At 40.1% G+C, this 20,737-nt stretch overlaps 1 protein-coding gene across 5 annotated transcripts in view; it reads right to left on the bottom strand.

Moving 5' to 3' along the window:
- SASH1 (SAM and SH3 domain containing 1) overlaps nucleotides 1–20,737 on the bottom strand; it is a gene marked incomplete at its 3' end in the record, with an annotated part of 506,774 nt that overhangs the window by 91,054 nt on the left and 394,983 nt on the right. For all 5 annotated transcript variants that reach the window (XM_081854312.1, XM_081854314.1, XM_081854315.1 and 2 more), the window contains exon 2: nucleotides 4,559–4,687. In XM_081854312.1, the coding sequence (XP_081710438.1) occupies nucleotides 4,559–4,687 (129 nt within the window). The remainder of the gene's footprint in view (nucleotides 1–4,558; nucleotides 4,688–20,737) is intronic.

The following is a 20,737-nucleotide window of genomic DNA, read 5'->3' as shown; positions in this document are numbered from 1 at the left end:
TTTTATGGAGCCATGGTTGAGGAAGAGGTCAACTGGCCCCCAAGCAGGGAAGCTGGCCCTTATGATTGTTGGAAGAGATGGAGGAATGAAGAAGTTTTCTCCACTGGGGTTAGACAAACCATGAAACCAGGTAGATTGAGTGAACACAGAGAATGATGTTGAGGAATTGTGAGATTCAGTGATGGGGACAGGGTGCAGAAACCGTTTTAGAATATTGCCGTAATAGTCACAGATCGCCATAAACAGGGGAAATGTATTTATTTAAAGCACACCACTGTGTGTACGGAAATAGGCCAGATGTCCTTCCTCTCAAACCACTTTTCATCCTTTCCTCTTGCAAGGATGAGCCACAAAATCATCTGCAGTTCAGACTTGCATTTACTCGTGTCTTTTTAACACACCTTATAGTTCCACACCTTTGATGTGAACTAATCCAACACACATGACTTTTTCCAAACCACCTTTGTCAGCTGTGTAATGATGAGCGCCAAATTAGGCCCATCTGTTTAAATGGAAGGGAGTTCTCCTCCTATAAACTATGCTTCATTAACTGGCAAAGAAACTGCCAGAAGCTGCCTTCCAAAATTCCTGAGTGGCTGGCAAAAGATTTCATTACTCTCAGTTGTTATCTGGATTAGTCAATGTCCTGCAGTTTGGAGGATAAAATGGTACTGTGGAACTGCTCCACTATCCCATTCAATCTACCCTGTCATGAAAGAGGTTCTGAACTCTGCACATTATGAGTTCTTAAATGCTGTATGGGGTATATTTCAGTGTTAACCTATAATTTAACACTGGAGCTTAAAACACTTTCCTTGGGCAATTGTTGGACAGCCTTGATGTGAAAATTAAGGATGTTAACAAACCTAAAATTAACAAAAGATCTCAATGTTTTGAATAAAGTATAAAATAGCTTTATAAAGCAATTTACAATTGGAAATACTTTGAATATTCTATGCAGAAGACAGAAATCTTGGATTAAAGAAAATTGAGCATATGGGATGTATTCAACATTAGTCCTACTTAGAGTAGACCAATTTAAATTAATGGGCATGAACAACTCATGTTTATTAATTTCAATGGGTCTTCTTGAAGTAGGGATTTATTTGGAGGCAACCCTGTGAAGACTCATAGCCATGGCAGTGAATACAGAGAGCCGTATCTCTAGCAGGCTACTATAAACTTGGGATTTGTTCTACCAATATCAAGTTAACAAAATATATGAACTACTATTATCATTCATTATTAATTCAATTTATATCTTGCCTTTCTTCCATGAAGTTTAAGGTAGGTTACATAGGTCCCCAGGCAGAAAAGCATCCAGACATTGACCAAAATTCAAACATACTTGGCTTCAGGAAAGTTGTTGAATCGTGTGTGTTCAGACCAGGTCTCATCACTTGCCTACTTCCTTGTCTAGCAAGGATCAAACCATTCATTCCTTGTTTTGTCAATGTCTTGGTAATAGAAGAAATGAAATTAAATCCTTGAAAAGCCCCTGGTCAGATTTGTGCAGCCTGGAACACGTGTGCCAAGAGTGGCAAAAAAGAGGAAACTTGCATTTTAAAAAAATTCCCTGGGTTTTCCACAATTACTACAGAGACTGAGCAGAAATCCAAGATTGCGGGGAAACTCATAAAGGAAGAGACAGCAGCCAAGGGAAAATAAATGCATGTTAAGTTTTTTTATGTCAGTTCTAGTCTTGGTAGTGCCCTTTGTGAAGCGAGAATATGTCCACGTAAGGCCTCTGTAACCACATAAAAGTTTCTGAGGGCACGCTCTTGCCTTGTGCAGGAAGGGGCATCTGCCAAGTCAAAAGCAATTATTTCTTTTACATGCTTTGGGCCGGGACAGCATGGTTCCCTGTGTGAACTTGCAAATGGAGCACTGTTAGTCCTTGCCAAAAACAGAGCACCAGAAATTCAAATGAAACTTCCCAAGTGACAGCATGCCCCAGACAACTCTAGAACAATATAAACAATTGTAGATAGGCAAGCTTCCTCCTACTTGTCTTGTGTTGTACTGGCTTGGAAATGAGCAGGGTTATTTCTGGGGGCACAGGGAAATGGCTTATTTTCTGAACCAATCAGACTTTCAAAAGAAGCAACAGCAGCAGCCAAGCCCTTTCTCCTCAAAAGATCCTCTCCTTAAAGATTAACTGGGCACAAGGAAAAGGGGACGACAGAGGACGAGATGGTTGGACAGTGTTCTCGAAGCTACCAGCATGAGTTTGACCAAACTGCGGGAGGCAGTGGAAGACAGGAGTGCCTGGCTTGCTCTGGTCCATGGGGTCACGAAGAGTCGGACACGCCTAAACGACTAAACAACAACAGCCACTGGTGGTATGAGCAGCAGCAGCACTACATTAGGAGAAGGAGATGGGGAGGAATGGCTCCTCTTTCTGATTCCTTGGAATTTTGCATATCAGGATGAAAGCCCTGGTGGCCCGTGAAAGATGCAGCTCATCCCACATCTCACAAGGACCACTGAGCCTTTCATCCTAATAGGCCACCAAAAAGAGAGAAGAGATCTGCCCCAAGACCACCACTGGTTAGTAAAGCGAGGGTGATCATCACAGCTTGGACTGTGAAACTGAGCCCTAGCTCAGTACCACATTTACAGAATACAAGGACTAAATCAATGGAGAAGTGGTATTATGCAACATGGAAAGGTGCTTGTTTTAGAAAGGGGTCCTTCCTAGACTTTTTCAACCCTACGATGCTTAGCTGGTCAGATTTGTGCAGCCTAGAACACGTGTGCCAAGAGTCACATGTGCCCTGCTGAGCCACAGTCTCCCTCCATCATGTATAAGACATGACTGACTTAGTCGTACATTTCCCCAAAGAGTTGGCACAATCCTCACTATTGTGTGAGAGGCAACAAAGAATTTAGTTTGTCTAGGAGGAGAAAATAGCTAAGGTCAGCCCGGCTTGCACGCATCTTGCATTTTTTATTGTGTCAATCTCTGAAAGTAAATTTGTGTAACCAGATAATGACAAATAATGTAGTGACTCAAAGAACAATAAAAGACTGTCATATGCCTCATGACTCACAACAATGGTGTACTCTCTTGCACAGCCGCAAAAAATAATTAAGATATTCAATTTAGAAGAGTTAAGTCATGCTATGTGCTTTAACCCCATGTGGCTTTTGAAATCACAAACACACATCAACCAGCACTGTGACTTTGATAAGCGTGGCTTCAACACTAATCTTCCTGCCCAACAACCACAACAACTAGGTAACACAGGAAGCTGCCATATATAGAGTCACAGACTGGTTCTTCTAGTTCAGTATAAGCTGACTGGCAGCAGCTCTTCAGAGTTTGAGACAAGGATCTCTCAAGGTCCTACTTTCAGATGCTTGGTATTGACGCTGGGACATTCTGTGTCCCAAGCATATTATCTACCACTGAGCTATGGCCCTTTCTTTAGCAATTCAGGCATGTCCAGCTCGCAAGAGACTGTGATCTACTCCCAGTATTAAAAAAGTGGCAGTGATCTACCCATTGTCATTGAAGGGAGGAGGAGTGTGGTGTGCGTGGAGGGTGGATTGCCCAGAGTTGTTGAGCTTTTTCAGGGGGAGGATTGCACAGAGTTTTTTAGCTTCCCCCCATAACTTTTTGTACACAATAAGGATCCCGCGATCTACCAGGATCACCCAGGGATCTACTGGTAGATCACGATCTACTAGTTGAACATCCCTGCGAGTTTAGCTAGCACCATCGTCAGATTTGAACTGAGCAGCTTCTTAACCTAGTATGCTTTAGAGCAGTGTGGGTAACCTTTCTTGGCCCAAAGGCCCATTCACCCTCAGCCAAACCACTGGAAGCCTCATGCTGGCAGTGGGTGTGACCTCACTACAGATGCACATGGACATAACACACATCACCTCCTTCTGCAGTAGATCAGCTGAGGAAAGGGGTGTTATTCCCCCCCATCCCCGGGCAATAAAATGTGATGGCTGGTGTGTTGCCCTCAGGGAAGTGAGCTAGCTGGATAAATTTAATCCTTTCCACCCAGTTCAGTGTGCACCAAGGTTATCAGGTATCATCAAGTGATGAACCTCAGCTGATGGGGATGCAAATCACCCACTCCACTCATTAGATGATTGGTGCTTCCTTGATCATCAGATCAATATGCATCCAATCAGGGTGCTGGGCTAGACATAAAGGTTCAGAATTCTTCCTCCACCCCAATCTAGTTTCTTTTTTTCTTTTTGTTGCCTCCATCAAAATCAGTGAGCTCTTGAAAGGAGTAGGGGCGCAGAAAAAATTGCTTAGGAGATCAGTGCAAAACATCTAGGGGATACCAGGTTGAGGGAAGACTGGGTTAAAGTATAATTAAAATAAGTTCCCCTCCCCAGCCCTTCCAGGATACTATTAAATGGATGGATTTCTACTTAACAAAGATTATATCTGTGTATTCAACACAATGTAAAACTGATTTTGAATACCATTTTCCTAGACATGAGGCTAAACATTCCTGAGCTCTTAAAATGAGTATTAGCTTGCACTATTAATGCAAGTATCAGTGGGCACTATTACTTATCCACTTACCACATCAAGGTCTTGGGAAACCCTACGTTTGCGAAGCTCTTCCATCCTCTCACATACATCAGTAAAGCAGGTATTATAATAATCTGCATATTGCTCAGCCAGGTCATCAATGTTGCCCAATGATCCATCCTATAGAAAAAATAAGAAAGGAATGGTTATTATTAAACCATTTTCAGTGGACATGAATAAACTATTTTAAGTGCAATGTGAAGAGTTTGTCATCTTGATGTAAAAAGCTCTTGAAGAATTATAGTGACTACTACTTTTAAAGAACTGTTTTTGTAGACAAGAACGTTTCCCCAATATTCAAGCGTCTTCCCAGGCAAACATGTTTGCATTTGAGCTAGTGAATGATGTCAAACCTTAAAATCCATCCAGAAACTTAGAATCATAGAATCATAGAATCATAGAGTTGGAAGAGACCACAAGGGCCATCGAGTCCAACCCCCTGCCAAGCAGTGTTTAAAAGCAAGAACTGATAATAAAGTCTTTATGTTTATATTAGCATACAGGTTATACCTATAAACAACGCAAAGGTACAGTGGTGCCTCGCAAGACAAAATTAATTCGTTCCGCGAGTTGCTTCGTCTTGCAATTTTTTCATCTTGTGGAGCGCGGATTGCCCGGGTATTAATGGTTTTATGAAAAAGGAAGCAAATCCGCAAGACGTTTTCGACTTGTGAAGCAAGCCCATAGGGAAATTCATCTTGCGAAGCACCTCGAAAAACGGAAAACCCTTTCGTCTAGCGAGTTTTTCGTCTTGCGAGGCATTCGTCTTGCGGGGCACCACTGTAGTCTGTCAATATACCAGAAGATTAGCAAACGTATTAGAACTTGAAAGTTAATTGACTGAGCCAGTGCATATTTTCCTTCAGAACTTATTTTTACCTGTACTATAAAGATAAATGAAACTGGAAATACCAATTTCAAATTAATCCACAAAAGATTTACTGCTGTACTGCTCTGTCAATATTGAATCCATAGGATATGTGTTGAGGATATACTCTAAAGCATTTGAGAAAGCCACTTTTATTTGCACAATGCCATCACTTTATCAACAAAAATCTCCTGTCAAACCAGTGTTCAAATCATGTTGTTGGAAAGCACTAAAGTAAAATGAGACAGAACGTAAGCATGCCAGTGAATTACTAAAGCAACACTAAGTATGACTGTTTAACTGGGTAGGAGGGTTTTTTTAAAAAATGGCTATAGATGTTCAGGGCATACTTAAGACTAGACTTGTACCTGCTATCAGAAAAGTTACTTGCCATGTTGTACAGTGACATTAAGCAATTCCAAATGTAGGTTTAAAATAGTTGAATGTTATGGTCCAGGACTCTGGAAACTTCTGGCGTGCTAACGGAGTGCCTGGAGCATCAAGGATCCTGATAATTGGAGATATATTGTTTCTGGACTACTGTATCTAGCAGCAAGACTGCTCTACTCCTGTCCCTCAAGTGGTTCCTTGCTAACACTCTTGGATACCAATGACCTCTTTTCCTTAGTTTTGGGCACCCTATTTTTGCCACCACATCACTCCCAGTTGCAACAAGAGACACACCAGTTTTGCCTGAGTGCTTGCTAGTTTTGCCTGACTACTTGCTGTAGAAGAAATTCAATGCCCCGTTAACTGAAGTCTAAGCTGTGGAGAGGTGAGCCTAAAACATACACTTTCCTGCAGATAATTTCATTCACGTTGTTTTACCACTTTGGTGTTTGCCATCCTGGGCTCCTTTGGGAGGAACGGAGAGGTAGAAATTTAATTAAGAAATAATTACAGAAATAAAGAAAATTATCGGACTCAAGGGCAAACCACATGATTATCCTGACATTGGACTATCCTTCTGTGCATTTTGCTGCTGCTAGCTTGCTGGTCTGCCAAGTTCTGCTGTTGACCTATTGCCATGACTTTAAGTGCTACAGTCTTACCCCCTCAAAGCTTCAATCAGGGGACTCAACATATTTCAAAATTTATCCAGAAATGGCAGCACTACGGAAGAAGTAGCAAGAGATAGATAAGATAGAAGCAACACAGTGCTATTTAATTGGCTCCTATGAGCTGCTACCCACCTCAAAGTTTCATAAATAGCATGTGGTCCACAGCTTTCGTAAGGTAAACAAAATCATTCACAACTTTGTTCTACATAGCTTGAATTGCATGAGTTTGTTATTAGACCAAGAAAGCCAGTTCCCTATCCACAGCTAATCATTATCATTCTTTACAGGCCAATCTGTTTTATTTTAACCTTCGAAAGCTTCCATTTCTAGATGTTATTTTACCATGTTGCTTTTAAATTACGAAAAGGCAAGCTGTACATATATTTAGCTGCAACCCCCATTCAAGTTACTTAGGCATATTCAAAGAATAATAGGTAGAAGTACACTTGAATAAACAGCTATAGGTTGCAGAATTAACTCTGAAAAATAAAGGCAGCTCCTCCATCACTCTCAAACACAATCCACAACTCACCACTATTTTCCTAGGGAATTTGAATCTATATAACTTATAACTATAACAGACCACCTTTGGGGAATTACATTCTTGACTAGATCAAGAAGTTTGAAACCAGCCATAAAGAACTGTATTTGTGAATCCTTGCATGAGCCAAGAGCTGCCAGACCCACAACGTGAAAGTAACTGGAACCTCTGATTTATCCAGTACTTCAGCCAAAGATCAATCACTTGCATGCCAAGTACCTGGCAAGCTGATTAGAAAAACTTCTGAGCCTGTAGGTCTGGCAGATTAAATTCCAAACAAGGATTATTATTTTTAACCTGTTTACCCAACAGTAACCTTATCACTTGTTCACTTGGAACTGCCACAGTTCAAACAATATAACAATGCCAACATGAACAACAAGAAGCTTAACTTACTGTACTTTTATTTTCAGTCTGCTCTATTGTTTATGAGTCATAGCTAATGCTGCTTGTAGATACACCAGATTTTATTTATACAGTAATTCAAATGGGTTGATCCAGCCATGTTTATCACATACGTTTAATCAATGAATCATGCCTTTATTTTGAAAATCTGTAATTAAGTTAAAGGCCTATTTTAAAAACCTAGCAACAAAGCCTATGAAAATGCATTTAAAAGCCATAAAAATATATTTAAAAATTAAAAAAATTCAGTAAATAGCCACCAGTGATTATTGAAAAGGCCCTGTATATCAGACAACAATGTCAGAAATCATAAGCAATACCTACTGATCTGTTGGAAGAACAATTAACTGTAAATTTATGTATAAACTGACACTGAAAACAACCAATGCAGGTTTAAAGAAGGTGACTAATACATTTTAAAATCTTTTTAAAAGCTATCTAGAAAATTACCTCCAGTATACATATAAACACAAATAACAGCACTAACAATATCTAGTTTCCAGGCCGGGGAGATATGTACACTTGTTAACATGAGCTTTTGCCAATATCAGCTCTGCTGCATTGGAAATTCATTCTATAGTTCAACCTTTGCCAACCTGGTGCCCTCTAGGTATATTGGATTACAACGACTATGGTAGCTGAGGTTAATAGGGAGCTGTAGTCCAAAATGTCTGGAGGGCATCAGGTTGGCAAACGCTAAACGAGAGCTGCTTCACTGGCAGAAACTTCTTCCAGAAGACATATTGCATAATTGATCCAACTCTTGAATCAAATAAGTTAAAACTTTAATAAAAACTAATAAATGTGCTGTCTGCTACTACATACTGTTTCACAGCATGTTCACAGAATGCAAGGCTCAGTATAGAGGAAACAGCCAGGTGAAAGAAAAAAATCCTATTTTAAGAGAGAAGAAGCAAACACCTAGTAAAAGTAAAGAACTTATAGCACTTCAGAACAGCAGGTGTTCAACACTCCTTTTGAGATTGTCATTTGCACTGGAATATTCCCTTCTTATAAATGCTTCAGATTTTTTGCAACATAATACCATACAGCATAAATGATGGATTGCTATTGAATTCCTAGAGAATTAGTCTGGGACCATGTGAATACCAGAAGCAACCATCATGATTGATGTTAATGGAGTGAATAACAAAGACAAGTTATAATGATCTGGTACTTACTGAGCTAGATTTATTGGTCACCACACACCAGCCTGATGAATGTACTGGCAACATCATTTGTACTTGATGTTAAAGATAATAGGAAGTAGCGTTTTGTCAGGCATCTTGCATTAAGTAAATGAAATAAGCTTTGCCAAGAAAGAGTCTTCGGCTCAGATTTTTGTTTTTTAAGCCCAACCTAACTTAAGAACATTTGTGGAAGAGCCCTGTGCTATGGACAATCATCAATAATCAGCAAGCCTTAGAATCTACTAGAGTTTACATGAACATATTGACAAATGGGCAAAGGTGGGAATCTGATGTATAGTGAGGGCACCTCAGTGCTTTAATCTGATCTCTAGATGCGGAAAAAGAATTAGCATGATAAGGGCAACCTGCCTCTTGGCAGGATAGATGTTGAGGAGGGCTGCTATACATCATAAGACTGCTTGTAAGAGAGGGATTCTTATATTTTTAGTAAATCTAAAGCTAGAGTGCATCAAGTACCAGTTTTGAGATATTCTTACATGCCATTTGAACTTGTGCATTATTGCTGCTTTGTTGGGCCAATGTAAGGAAGAGGGAAATGTTAGCCTTCCATGCATACAGATTAGCCAGTGGGCCATCAGCAAAATATCTCCTGTATCAACCTGCCTGTGTATTAAGATTGTCAGGAGGCCATTCTCAGTGTGCCCATCTTTAGGAGAATTGCATTACATAGTGTTCTCTGTGGTGGTGCCCCAACTGCGGAATGCCCTCTTGAGGGAGGTATGCTTTTTGGCACCAGGTAAAAACCTTTGTTTGTCCAGTCATTTTAGATTATGGTATTTTTAGCTAATTGAAAGGTTTTATTCCTCTTAATTGTACTGCATTTCTTGTTGTATTTTATATTGTATTTGGACAGTTCATATTCCTTTCTATACAACTCTGCATCCATTTTTGGATGAAGAGTGTTTCATCTGTTTTTGTTTCTGCTAAAGCAGGCTTTCTCAAACTCGGCCCTCCAGATGTTTAAGGCCTACAACTCCCATGATCCCTAGCTAGCAGGACCAGTGGTCAGGGATGATGGGAACTGTAGTCTCAAAACATCTGGAGGGCCAAGTTTGAGGAAGCCTGTGCTAAAGAGTCAATGCTAGCATTTGTCCCAAGATACAGATAATACATTGAAATAGTGGACTTGGCTGGAAAGACATGCTTTTCTCATAATAGAGGAACTAGAAAATAGAGAAAGGGTGTTCCTCCTGTAAAAAGCTTTGCATGCTAAGCCCTGACTATACATAGATAAATAAATAAATAAATTGATAGAAAGACACCATTTGAGCTAACTCGAGACACAAGAGTCACTGTGTGGAAAGCCATTGCAAACATTAGCAGTTTATCTTTAAGACTTCAGCCTGAATAAGAAAGCCGGTCATGAAAAATTATGTGGAATATGATCTTACATTGCACTAACATATGTTTGGTTTGGATAGCATAAGAAATGCAAACAGGAATGGTAAGATCTAAGACTCGGTAAATAAGATACAGATTTCTTTCTAATTGCTACACTGAAAACACCTGGATATAATTTATATACGGTACTGTAGTAAAGTTTCGTCTCCCCGACAATAATCTGCACAGACCTTTCCAAAGTCAGAAACCTTTTCTAGCAGTGCTGAACTTGGACAATTGGAGAGACCATGTTTAACATACCCAACACAGAAGCTATTGTAGGATAAATTTAAACTACACAAAAATCTACACTTGTCTCAGTTAGCATTCATACCTTCTAACTTGTCCTCATTGTTCTCCATTAGAGATGGCAAGCTCACACCCACTGGCAAGCTCACTGGCTTGGCCAAACATTAACTTGTCTTATTTTCCAAGACAATCAGGAAACAGGTTATTAATAATAACATAAATTTTACCAATAATAGCATTATCCTTTCCATTTTCCTTTGAATTGTTTATGTCTATGTATACATAATGAAAAAGAAGTATATAAGTTGCTGTATATTACTTTCTTTAAAATACATGCAGCACCCTTAGCCCATCAGCTTCTTGATTCCTCCAAATGCCCTGCACCCATTAAATACTTCCTGGCCAGTGGCAGCAAGAGGAGTGATGGCTATGCAGAATGCCAGGTCACTAGAAAGAAAGGGGAGAAAGGAACAGACCTTCCCCTTTCCCTATCACCATGTGCCACCCAACACTGCTAACCGGTAACTATTTTGAGGAAGCAGGTAGGGTATTCTTGGGATCACAAAAGGATGCTGGAATTCCTTATCTCTGGCTCCAATTATACTTCATGTAAAAATAATAATATTGAGGCTTGTAAAGCTCACCTCTACCTTAAGGCAAGTCTTATGTGCCTCTGAAGATCATATCAAAGTCTGGGCTCTGCAGGCTCCACAGCCATTTCTACTCTCCCTTGATTATGCCTTCTTTATGTTCTCTTACTGGAATAGTTAGTGTTTGCCACATGCCAATGTACTGCCTAAACGTACGAGTTACATTTTATATTCTCACTTAATTGTCAGCAGTGCTTTTGTGAAAGTCTGCAGTAGTTGCATTTGGCTCATTCATCTTGAAAGGCTATACAGTGGTACCTCGAGTTACAAATGCCTCTGGTTGCAAACGCTTCAGGTTACAAACTCCGCTAACCTGGAAGAGTTACCTGGAGTTGAGAACTTTGCCCTAGGATGAGAATGGAAATTGTGTGCCGGTGGCACAGCGGCAGCAAGAGGCCCCATTAGCAAAAGCACACTTCTAGTTAAGAACAGTTTCAGGTTAAGAACGGACCTCCAGAATGAATTAAGTTCATAACTAGAGGTACCACTGTAACTTAAACTGCCTGGTGATTAAACTGCACAGTATGAAAATACACGCATTACTCATGTTGCTCCTTTTTTGCACTGAACACTCCCAGCCTTCATCTCCACTTCTATGACTCCATACAAATACCAAAAGGTTTAAATTTTACAGAATATCCTTAAATAGAAATATTGATAGTCAGCTTAATCTGAAGCTTAGAAAACAGCCCTACATAAATGTTGAGCTACATTTGTTTTAGTTCTTTCATATTATACTATGAACACTCAAATTTCTCATCCGCATAAATAATTACAGAAACACAAATACAATAAATCACAATTCCAGTACCATATGAAGCATTTAGAAAAACCATGCTTTAACATGATCAGCTACAAAAAGCAACACAGTTGTTTAATTTTAGTGGTTGCACATGTTCATCTCAAGAGATATTCAACAGCTTCGATAACTGTGTGTCTTCTGTACCAATGAGCTATGTACAGCAGCAAAATAAAAGGATATGAAAGCCCCAGAGCAACTTTTCTACCAAGAGGCAAGCCTAGAATCACTATACCAAAATTATAATAAAAAAGAAAATAGGAAGTGTGGTTTCTGAAGTAAGAGATAGTGCAAAATTCTAGAAGATTCTTTTTTTAAAAAAAGAAAAACATCTGGAAAACTTAGGCATAGCCTGAATGCCTGTTTGCTTCTATCAGCTGTCCCATCTGCTCACCAATTCCTGTGCTTCACAAGATTAGGAGCAGCTGGGTTAGAACATGTCATATGAATACATTCAGACATTAAAAAAAAACACCCCCACTTCAGAAAAACACATACCAATATCCCGTTTTTCATAAACAGTGATGGGGTCCTCTAGAAGTTGCTGGGCTACAATTCCCATCATCCCTGACCATTGGCTATGGTGACTGGGGCTGATCAGAGTTCACTGGCAAACTGAGTTCACTTGTGACAAACTGAGCCCCCACAGCAGCTATTTTGTGTACTAATGTACCATTGTACTAATGGGAGTCTTCAAAGGCAATGAATCCTTCATGGGCCCCCCCACTCCCCACCTGATTGGAAATGTAAACTGCTGAGGACCACATGGATCTATTCCTTAGACAAATCCCTATTATAGTTTCATACATTCTACAGTGTAACAGAGGCATTATACAGAATCTCTCATATTCAACGTGCCTATAAAACTAAAACAGTTATCTCCAATCATGAACAAAAATGATTTTAAAAAAAACTTTTAAGAACATTCGTATGAAAACGTCAAGTGTTTTAATTATATTATGGTCCAGTGGAAGGTTCAGCAATCTTGATATCTCACCAAACTACTACAGGGGTTTCTTTTTTGGGGGGGGGTGCAGTGATGTTCATTAAGATAAATGAACTGATGACATTTCTGCCAATTCTGGGCATTCTTAGAATTCCCAATGTAGCTAATGGTTTTCTCCATCAAAGGAGGCAATTTAATTTTTCTCCCCCTTTGGTGCACCACTACACAAATTTGTTGTCCTGGTTATCAAGATCTATGCTAAGCATATTGAGAACACAGGTTAAATGCCTGACCCCACTTACCTGGGTGCAAGCTCTGTTGAACTGATTAAGACTGGTTTCTGGAATTGTGCTGCTTTAAAAAAATGTATTTATCTAAACAGGTACTGTACTGGGAAGTATTATGATTAGTGTGCAACTACAGAAAACACACATATCTAAATAATTCCCTCAAACTGTACTGTACACTCCTAACTTGCTTTAAGGCTACAGTAGTTTGTGTCCACTGGTGTTATGCACTTTGCAGATGAAGCCAGCTATTTACAACACAGGGTGCAAGAATACTTGCTACCCAGCCTAATCCAAATGACCTCAGGTTCCAGTAAGATATATATGCAAAGTAAACATGGACTGGTTTTTACAGTCATTTTTTAAATCAGAAAACAGATTTATCATATTTTTATCCCACTCTTTTCAATCTAACAACAACTCCATGTTGTAGGTAAGGCTCTGGCCCAAAGTCAGTCAAACTGATTATGGCAGAAATATGTTCCCTTAACTACCAACGTCATGAAACACAGCTTCCGAAAACGCCTATTATCCAAATCACATAAAATTTCTTATTAGCAGAACAGAAAGGGTACACAAACAAGAATTGTGCATTACAGCTATGCTAGCTGCAATCCACCCACTTCCAGAAAGAGTTCCTGTGGAAATCCTTAACTGCTACAAAATTGGGTGTTACTGCCTAAGGATATAAACAATGACATTCTGTTTAGTTTTTCAGCTTACAAAGTCAAAGGGGCTATACAATTCTGGAAGTAGAGAGACAAAAAGGCCGCATTTTAATAACACGAGTACGAGGAGTTGTTAGAATAATTCACAAAAGTATAACTATGACTGGTAAATCAATTAATTTTTTTCTGTTGTTCTCTGAGGGCCTTAGGAGGTAGGAAGGCAGATATATTGAGGTTTATAACCCAATAGCAACTAGGCCACACTACATCACACAATAGTCTTGTTCAATCACTTAACCAATCAAGTGTTTATTATAGTCAACCAACCAATAAACAATATATATATGAAAGGGTCTGGGGGCAGGAGTTCACAGCACCACTGCCTTACTGTGTTTGTTTGTTTGTTTCCCTCAAGTTCCAGCACTGGTTTCAGAATCTGGTAAGTTATCATATTAGCAGCATTACTCTCAGGGAAGGGAGAGTTGTAGAGGAACCTCAGGATCCCAGGTAAGTGGGTTCTCTGGCTCTGGGACAGGCAGAAGCTCAACCTGCTTTCTGATAGGTGGGGGTATTGAATTTGTACTCAGTGATGACAGCTGTCTCCAATCCTAGCTTCGCAGGCTTCTCTGATTATCCACCCAGATGTCGTTTCTGTCTAGACCAAATTCAGTGGAAAATATGGGATATAAATAATAATTAGGCTGCTGGTGTCCTCGGCCTGCCCTAAGTCAGCAAGTATGGGGTAGAACGCCCATGGGATAGCCTTTGTCTCTCGGTTCTCTTCTCCTCTTGACCTCGCATTTCTCTACTCCCTATTGACTCTACCCTCCATTCTCTCTCATACACCTCTTGCCCTTATTGCTCTCCCAGGGGGAGGCTTTCCGAAACCTCACAGCTTCTCTGTAAAATTACTCCAGTATCACTAACTAGCCCTCCAGGGTCTTACCAGGGACCAGATAAAAGTTGTCCAGTTTTCACCGGTCCATCTTCCTCTGGACTTCCATGTCCTGTAAGCACTTCCTGCCTGTGAAGCTCTTTATTTCCCTTTCTCTTCATAGACAAGACAGACAGTTGCGGTTTCAATGAAACCAGTCTGTCATGAAGACACACTTTCCTGGTAGCAGCTGCCTCCCTCTCAGCGACAGTGTGGTGACCATAACACTGTTCAATTCCCACCTGATTGCAGATCAATCAACAGCCTGGGCTTGCAATAGTTTGGGCTTACAGCTGAGCAGACAGCAGCATTGCACTTCCCCAACAGAAATTGCACACCAAGGTGTCTGTTCCTTGGATCAGCTGCCAGAAGGTCACATAAGCAGAGATAACAATATACAAAAATACCAGTGATACAAGGTCAAATCTCATGGATCTCAGTACAGTACTAGCATTTGGCTTTTTACTGTCCCAGCCAAGCAGAAAAAAATCTTATGCACAAATACTATTCTATTTGGGAGGAATGATGCACCGTTATCCAGGGGGGTTCAACTCATTTAATTAAAACAAGTACAATCACCCTCCTGTGGGCTTTAAACTGTGAATATCCATTTAAATATTATTTAGATGCATATCTTCTAAGTACTGGGGCCTGTGCTGAGCTTCATGTTTATATCAATTAGGGATATCAGCGGGCTAATAAAAGCTTTATGTCTTGCCAGTTTATAAGCCTTTCCACTCTTGGATCTGGAATTTTTATTCCTTTATGATCTTATATGCGCATATTGCTTCATCATGGCCAAAGTGCCTGTTGATGAGGCTAAACAGCCGGCTTTTTCTCAAGTAAATAGAATTTAATATCTCACTCTACCCACCAGCAGAAAAACATGCTGCATTTTTTAAAAAATGTAAAAAAGCAATCAGCACAGCATTGCACATGGCCCTGGTTTGCCTGAGGCTTTAAATCTATAGCAGCAGTCAAGAACTAGATAGGCCATGAGATCAATATAACACTGGGTACTAGGGTGATGGACCACAGCGCCTCCCTCGATCGCTTTGCCTTGTACTGCAATCTTCCTTAATACAACCTTTCACCCATATCATGTAGAACTACCAGGTCCTGACTAATATTAGGCTCCAAAGGGGAAATGTACTGTACAGTGGTGCCTCGCAAGACGAAAATAATTCGTTCCGTGAGTCGCTTCGTCTTGCGATTTTTTCGTCTTGCAGAGCGCAGATTCCCTGGGTATTAACGGTTTTATGAAAAAGGAAGCAAACTCGCAAGACGTTTTCGTCTTGCAAAGCAAGCCCATAGGGAAATTCGTCTTCCGAAGCACCTCGAAAAACGGAAAACCCTTTCGTCTAGCGAGTTTTTCGTCTTGCGAGGCATTCGTCTTGCGGGGCACCACTGTAGATAGTTTCCAGTTTTTCATCCCATGGATTGAGTTATGAAAGTGAGAAAACATGACACGTCTACAGCGGTTTGGATAAGAGAATAAGCAAAGGCTGAGGAGGCATCCTGGGTCAATACAAAAACAGGGCCTAATAGATGCTACTCACCAAGCACATACATAAGCGTTTGAAGTATGCGTTAATCCACATCATGACAGCAGATGTTTTGGAAAGCACACATATTTGAATCTCAGTCCTGATATCTCTTAAGCTACTCATAGTCGCAGATGTGCACTGAGCCATAAATAGATTTCTCTGTTGTGAGTCGAGATTAGTGAAAATCTTTAAATCTTGATCATCTGAGAAGCTTACTATGTCACTTGAACATTTCTGACTGCGTGTGCACATGTGCGCACACATTTATACTACTGTAATGGCGCCTTTTCACACTGCCTTCATAATTTGGCTCATTCCCATTATGCAAAAATGTATAGAAGATGACCTGGGCCACTTGGGAGGAGCCAATGCTGTCGCTGCTTTCCACACCTGTGCTGCTCTAGTTCTAGGAGGGGCAGTGCTGATAACCGTGATAAGCTGCAACACAGGGTTCTCCTACATGTCATTTCCCCCCTTCCTATGTTTTAAAAAAAGGCTTTTCAAAGTACTTATTGCTAATTTTAACTACTGTTTTTGATGTTTTAATTTATTTTTTGCATTCACATTTTTATCTGTAAACTGCCCTGAAAACTCATCAAAGGGCAGTATAGAATTTACATAAATAAATGCAATTAGCATACTGGGGCTGATCTACAAGCATTATTACTGCATTCACAGCAAACTACCTTTCCTCTTCCCAGAAGTTTTAAAAAATAGTAATGAATTCTGCAAGTTTGCAGCAGAAGCTAGTCATGGAAAGCACTGATTGATGGCATCCAACAGGTCACCAAGAAGCCTTCACCACTCAATTTCCAGAGTAGTACTGCATAATTTAAAAAGCTTCTTTTTATTTCCAAGCTAAGAGACGAATGTAAATATGTATAAGCATTTTACATGACACTTTACAAATGTTCAGTGAAGGACAGGCAACCTGCCTTAAGCATTGGTGAAGAAAAAAGAGTAACAGCTGAAGCAGTGCTGGATGCATGTACATTTGTCAAACTGCAAAGCCAGGAAGAAAGCAGACTTACACCACAGCTGAGGGATCTGCTGTGGAGTTTTTTATTTTTAGAATTTTTATCCTTTAGTGTTTTAAACAATAGCCCTTTGTATAATGAATTAACCACAAAATCAAAGTTTAAAGAGATATTGGAAGCTATCTAGTCCAATCTCCTGTTGTGCAAGATCTACAGTGCAGGAAGCAACAACAGCAGCCTTGACAGATAGTTATCTAGCTTCCACTTACTGTAAATACATCCAGCAAAGGAGTGCCCACCACCTACTGAAGCAGTCTGCCCCCTGCCCAAGTTTCTCCAAACACTTACCTGAAGCCTGCTTCCCTGCCATTTCCACCCACTGTTTTTCCAGAGCAACAGAAAATAAGTCTGGTCTATCTTCTATGTGACAGCCCTTCGGATATTTGAAGATTACTATCATGTCTTCCCTTACTCTTCTTTTATAAAGGCTCAGTAAAACCAACTCTTTCAATAGCTCCTCATAGGATAGGCCTTGGTTTCCATCCATACCCCCCACCATTTTGATCATATTCCTCAGGACATGTTTCAGTTTAACAATATCCGTCTTTAAATGTCCAGCACTAGATGTGGCCTAGATAGCACAGAGCAGAACCATTGTTTTCCTTGATCTGGACACTATGCTTCTGTTACCTGTTTTATATGCGATGTTATCCTAAATTATCAGAAGTGTAAGGATCTCAAATACAGGTACATTTTGTGGTAATCAGACATGAAAGAAAAGTGAACCAAGTGAAATTGTCAGTAGCCAATACAGGCTATCAAGAACATTCAGAACCAGTATTTGAACTGCATTTCAAACAAACTCTTATAAACATGATTTTTTAGAATTTTACTACATCTCAAGTTTTTAACTTGGCACCCAGAACATCAAACAAGGATCCTATTTTCCTGTCACACCCAACTTGGAAAAAATATTTTTTATGTATTCATGGTGTTTCCTCTGTGAAATAGTACTATAAAATCTGTCATGATTTCTATTAATTTATCCAACAATAATACAATTACAAGAAATACTTTCTTAAATAAAGTATCAGTTTCCAATAAGACTGAAAATAAGATCACATTTTGAACCTCTCCTTGAGTTGTTGAATCAATAATTCTAAACAGGGCAAAGAAAAATGCTTCTCTTAATCCAAGAAAATTAAGACACATACACACATTTGGACTAAGCATCAAATATTCTGGAAGCACAACTTGTGCTTTTGATTTTAAGGTAAAAAGGTAAAGGTACGCCTGCCTGTACGGGCCAGTCTTGACAGACTCTAGGGTTGTGGCTCATCTCACTCTAGAGGCCGGGAGCCAGCGCTCTCCACAGACACTTCCGGGTCACGTGGCCAGTGTGACGAAGCTGCTCCGGCAAGCCGGCACTAGAGCAGCACACGGAAATGCCGTTTACCTTCCCACTTTACAGCGGTACCTACCTATTTATCTACTTGCACTTATGGGTGCTTTCGAACTGCTAGGTGGGCAGGAGCTGGGACCAAATGACGGGAGCTCACCCCGCCACGGGGATTCGAACTGCCGACCATGCGATCGGCAACTCCTAGGCGCTGAGGTTTAACCCACAGCGCCACCCGCGTCCCTTTTTTATTTTAGTAGAGGTATTTAACATTAAAGAAAAACAATTTAAATATACTTTGTTCAAAATGAAATGTGCTTCATTCCATTTCTACCATTTTAAAAATTGTTCCATTACTAGTAAGGCCTCAAAGACTATTTTTTAAAAAAACATATGTTCTTTCCGTATGAACAAAGACACTTTTGTCATGGTGGTGTGTTAAAATCTTCATAAGGCCCAGCTGCTTCTAAGGCATGGAAACAATTTTTGGCTCCTCTGACATTAAACGGGAGATGTACTTATATGAGGAAACACCTACATGTGCATTAGCCATCCTACTCCTTACAAACAGTGAATGGTATTTTGCTTAAGGATGATATACTTTAAATCCAATTTACCCCACTCCCACCCTGTTATACTTTGGCATCCTCTAACCAGAACTGAATCCCACCTTTGTTGCACCTTTGCCAGCTATTCTCCGACTTGTTATATGAATTGTGACATACTTTGGACAGCTTCTTAGCATCCTTTGGTTAGGGAAGATTGATGGAGATCCATAACAACAACAAGAGGAGTTTGGATTTGATATCCCGCTTTATCACTATCCTAAGGAGTCTCAAAGCGGCTAACATTCTCCTTTCCCTTCCTCCCCCACAACAAAACACTCTGTGAGGTGAGTGGGGCTGAGAGACTTCAGAGAAGTGTGACTGGCCCAAGGTCACCCAGCAGCTGCATGTGGAGGAGCGGAGACTCGAACCCCGTTCACCAGATTACGAGTCTACCACTCTTAACCACTATACCACACTGGCTCTCAAGGCCTTTTCTGTGACAGCCTCCAACTTTATGAAAAGTTTTTTTAAAAAAAATGAAAGCAAAGAACCAAGCAAACAGGGAACTAGCAAGTGTGAAAGTTTTGGGAGGGGGCAGGAAAAAAATAATCAGAAACATTGGACAACTTTAGCTATAATCCAGTCAGCACTCACCAGATGAGATCATAACTGAAAGGAGTAATTAAGTTTTAATAAATATTTAAATTTATTACCATTATTTTATTGCAGAATTTATTGTAATTTTATTACAATGAATGTTGCTTTCATAAATCTCTTCACTTTTAACCACCCCAAGTTTCTTCTGTTTTTATATGATAGTGATAATTATCTATTGTTTTTAAGCCTAGATACTAAAACCTGCCTTTGTTTACTAGTATGTTTATTTTGATATTCAGCTTACTTTCTTTCTCCCAGCTGTACCAATTGGCAAAAACTAATTGGGGACCATGAAGGGATGCGGGTGGCACTGTGAGTTAAACCACAGAGCCTAGGACTTGCTGATCAGAAGGTCAGCGGTTTGAATCCCCGCGATGGAGTAAGCTCCTGTTGCTCGGTCCCTGCTCCTGCCAACCTAGCAGTTCGAAAGCACGTCAAAGTGCAAGTAGATAAATAGGTACCACTTCGGCGGGAAGGTAAACAGCGTTTCCGTGCGCTGCTCTGGTTCGCCAGAAGCGGCTTAGTCATGCTGGCCACATGACCTGGAAGCTGTATGCCAGCTCCCTCTGCCAATAAAGAAAGATGAGCGCTGCAACCCCAGAGTCGGTCACGACTGAACCTAATGGTCAGGGGTCCCTTTACCTTTACCTAATTGGGGACCATAGGGCACAGAAGCTTGTAGTCTATCACTAATGCTAGGCATATTTTATCATTGTTTGAATAAAACTATAGCATTTATACTTTTATATTTCATGAAATACCTAACAGTACAATACTACGAAACATTTCATGTACTTGTTGCAGTAAGTTTGGGTTTGTAAATAAGCATACAATCCTAAGCACACTTACTAGTGAACACTGTGGACCTTACTTCTGAGTAAGCATATCTAAGTGTGTGATGAGTATTGCATATATGGCATATATTCCAATCTTTCTGGGGGTATTTTTTTTCTGTGGAGAAATGTAAAATTTTTACCCTATGGCTTTCAGGTTTCCATGCATTTTACACCTCTAAACAGGTTGACAAACCAAGATAGTTGGAG

Source organism: Podarcis erhardii (assembly GCF_964252035.2).
Source record: "Podarcis erhardii genome assembly, chromosome: 3".
NCBI classification, from domain to species: Eukaryota; Metazoa; Chordata; class Lepidosauria; order Squamata; family Lacertidae; genus Podarcis; species Podarcis erhardii.
This window is presented reverse-complemented; position numbering and strand designations above follow the sequence as displayed.